General features: G+C 36.6%; 1 protein-coding gene across 1 annotated transcript in view; it reads right to left on the reverse strand.

Annotated features, from left to right (window-relative positions):
* The window catches only part of LOC107681295 (immunoglobulin superfamily member 8-like), a 24,497-nt gene extending 21,556 nt beyond the window's left edge, over positions 1-2,941 (reverse strand). The window contains exon 1 of the mRNA XM_016477565.1: positions 2,843-2,941. Coding sequence (XP_016333051.1) covers positions 2,843-2,882 — 40 coding nt within the window. The 5' untranslated portion in view covers positions 2,883-2,941. The remainder of the gene's footprint in view (positions 1-2,842) is intronic.
* Between the last annotated feature and the right edge of the window lie 469 nt (positions 2,942-3,410).

Here is a 3,410-nt window from a genome sequence, read left to right on the forward strand (position 1 = left end):
GAATTAAAGTTGAATAAACTTCAACTTTACTGTTCAGTGCACTGATGTCAGACTCATTTTGGATAATAAAGTTTATTGTTAAATTGTTAAATGCCCTGCCTCCATTACATATCTCTGTCACGTCATTATATTATATTATCAAGTGTTTGATCACCACATTTGAGTGATCATTGCAAAAAATTTGTTTTTGTATATATATATTCTGTTTATGTATATACTGTATTCTATATATAAATGTTTGGACACACGAATGGGAAAGTGTCCAAACTGTTGATTGGTACTGTACTATAATATACACAAAGAATATCGACCGATATATCAATATCGGCCTTTTTTTTTACTCCCTAATATCGGTATCGGCCCCAAAAAACCCATATCAGTCGGGCTCTAGTTTTTTATCCAGTCAAAGCTCTTTTAGTGTAATTGTACAAAGGTCCAGCTTCAGCTGCTGCTTCTCGTGTCTTTCTGCTGTCAAATCTTGACTGATTTTTATCAAGTAAAGGTCAGAATAACTGCAGTAATATCTCCAGATGAACACTTACTGGACTGAAGCAGCTCAGCTTTACTTGATTCTCCATCAATCATGTTTTAGAGTCTCAAATCTGATCATCAGGATCTTTTGAGGAGCGTTTGTTTCCAGAAGCTTTACTTTCACTGTTCCTCAGCGGAGGAATGATCTTCACAAGCCTCCAGAACATCTCACATCTTCTGAGGAGCCTTTATTTCTTCAGCTCTCAATCAGCACTGGATTGCATTCCATTATATGTTAAATCTCATCTTATGAAGACATATTATTTACTCACTGATTTACATTACAAACATATAAATATCAGCATCTGCAGCAAATTACACAGTTTGAGTCTCTGAATAAAACTGAGCTGTTTTTTCCGCAATATTCTCACTATATCAGACTATATATGAGCCATAAAAGTCTGACAGAGCAAATATGATACAAAACGTTTTTAATTTTATATATTTGTCTAAATACGTTTGTGTAATAAACTTTTGAATCCAATGCAAAACTCTCCCCAGGGTTAGTGAGCTGTCTGTGTGACTCAGTGTTTGAAATTTGATTGTGAACGCAGATATGTAAACTAGTTCAGATAAACTAAGCTATTGTGATGCGGTTGAGTGTTGACATACAGTAAGTATGATGTCACCCCTCCTGTTTAACCACAACATTTATCACGACCGGTGTTGACAGGTTTCCAACACAAACATTTACCAAAGTTTAAACGGTTTCTCCCAAAATATCTACTATAACAACTATTTAATTTAGCAAGAAATCTTTGTCATTTTTTTATTTCTTTAAAAGATGTATTTCTGGTTTACGGTGATGACAGTTCTTAACAATAACTGTATTTTGTTATGTGGGATTTTGGTGGAAACTACGGGCATTTCTGTAAGCGTTTTCTGGCCGGCATCAGGCTCTTCTGCCAGGTCAGTCTAGTTTGTAGTTTCGGTGACTCGTGGGACGTGACCACACACAACCTCCGATAATGACCAGAGAACAGAAGCTGTAAGCGGATCAGACGCGTAATTAAAGCGCAACCAGAGCAGCAGGCCAGTGGAAATCCTGCACAGCTTATGCGTACATTATGATGTCATTATTGCACTGTGCAGAAATGAAGGGATCGCAGTACTGTATAAAACTACGGTGCTTTCCTGTTGCTCAAACACTAGCAAAACCAAGGTCATGGGTTCGATTCCCAGGGAAAGCCTTAAATGCAATATAAGTTGCTTTGGATAAAAGCATCTCCCAAATGCATAATATAAAACACTGTATAAAGCTCCTGTGACAATGCCAACAAATATGCGTCAAATATGTGTCAGAACACAAAGTTTCAATCTCTCAAATATTGGAAATGCAAATAAAACTAGACACCGGACCAATGAATTATACACAAAAAGCACTGTATCAGATGTAAATACCAAAGTACATTGATATACGTGGCACTAAATGACCAAAGCACAGTGTATATTTAAATGGTAAACCACGGTACTTCCTTAAAATGTGTTCCAGTAGAGTATGGCGCCAGCAACACCAAGGTTGCGGGTTCGATTCCCAGGGAAAGCAAGAACTAGTAAAATGTAAATGCATACCTTAATTGCAATATAAGCTGCTTTGGATAAAAGCATCTCCCAAATGCATAACATAAAACACTGTATAAAGCTCCAGTAACAATGCCAACATGAAGTAAAGGGTCAAATATGTGTCTGAACACAAAGTTTCAATCTCTCAAATATTGGTAATGAACTAAATCTAGACACCGGACCAATGAATTGTAAAAAAAGCACTGTATCAGATGGTAATACCAAAGTAAACTGATATATATGGCACTTAAAAACCAAAGCACAATGTATTTAAATGGTAAACCAAGGTACTTCCTTAAAATGCGTTCCAGTAGAGCATGGCGCCAGCAACACCAAGGTTGTGGGTTCGATTCCCATGCATACCGCATGAACTGATTCAAATATAGCTTTGGAATATTTGCCTCTGCCAAATATACAAATGCAAAAAACATGGTACGTTTTTGTAAGTATGGTACTCTCATGACATATCCAAAAACACTGAAATATAGCTTTGATTGATTACCATATTCCTATACCATGGTATTTACATACCATAGACAACTACCATATATATAACTAAATACGTACTACAGCTTAATATTAACAATACTATAAGTGCATGAATATTCCACTATGGTAAAGCGTTATAAATGGCATTATTGTACCATTTCCAAAAACATGGTAGTACAATATTACCTCAGTGTTATTGGAGGATTGGCGTGGATTATATGGAGCAGATGGACATTAAACATGAGCAGGTTGGACTCACCCCACAGCAAAGCGATGAACGCGATGCACCGCGACGCCATTCCGCTCTTATCTCCACAACACACTCGCGTTTACACCGTTTTACTCTAGTAAGAAAGTACTGAAAGTAGCGCGTGACGTCACGGGCAAACAAACAGACCGATCACGATCACTGTCCAATGACGTGACCAGCGCGGACGAACACAGCCAATGGGAGACCAATGTGATGAGCCGCTTGAATGACGCGCGGATGTAGGTAAGTCCCTCCACTGGCGCGAAAAATTATGATAATAACAGTTTTCAATCAAACACAAAATATGTAATTAGGCTATTATATACAGTTAATTCCCATTCCCATTTGTTTATTAAAACAATAATTTACTTACAACTAAATAATTAGACTGGTAAATTTTAATAGCTTTTTATATAACCATGAATGCTCTATTCGGAGTAAATTGAACTGAATATATTTACATTAATTGTACCTGTAGTAATGAAAAGAACATTTGGACTCAGAACTGAATCAATAATCATCATTATTATCTAAATATCAACGACAATTCCAGTAAATGTGATTCTAAAATGAATCA

The sequence above is a fragment of the Sinocyclocheilus anshuiensis genome, unplaced genomic scaffold (genome assembly GCF_001515605.1).
Source record: "Sinocyclocheilus anshuiensis isolate Anshui unplaced genomic scaffold, SAMN03320099.WGS_v1.1 scaffold1632, whole genome shotgun sequence".
In the NCBI taxonomy this organism is placed as follows: domain Eukaryota; kingdom Metazoa; phylum Chordata; class Actinopteri; order Cypriniformes; family Cyprinidae; genus Sinocyclocheilus; species Sinocyclocheilus anshuiensis.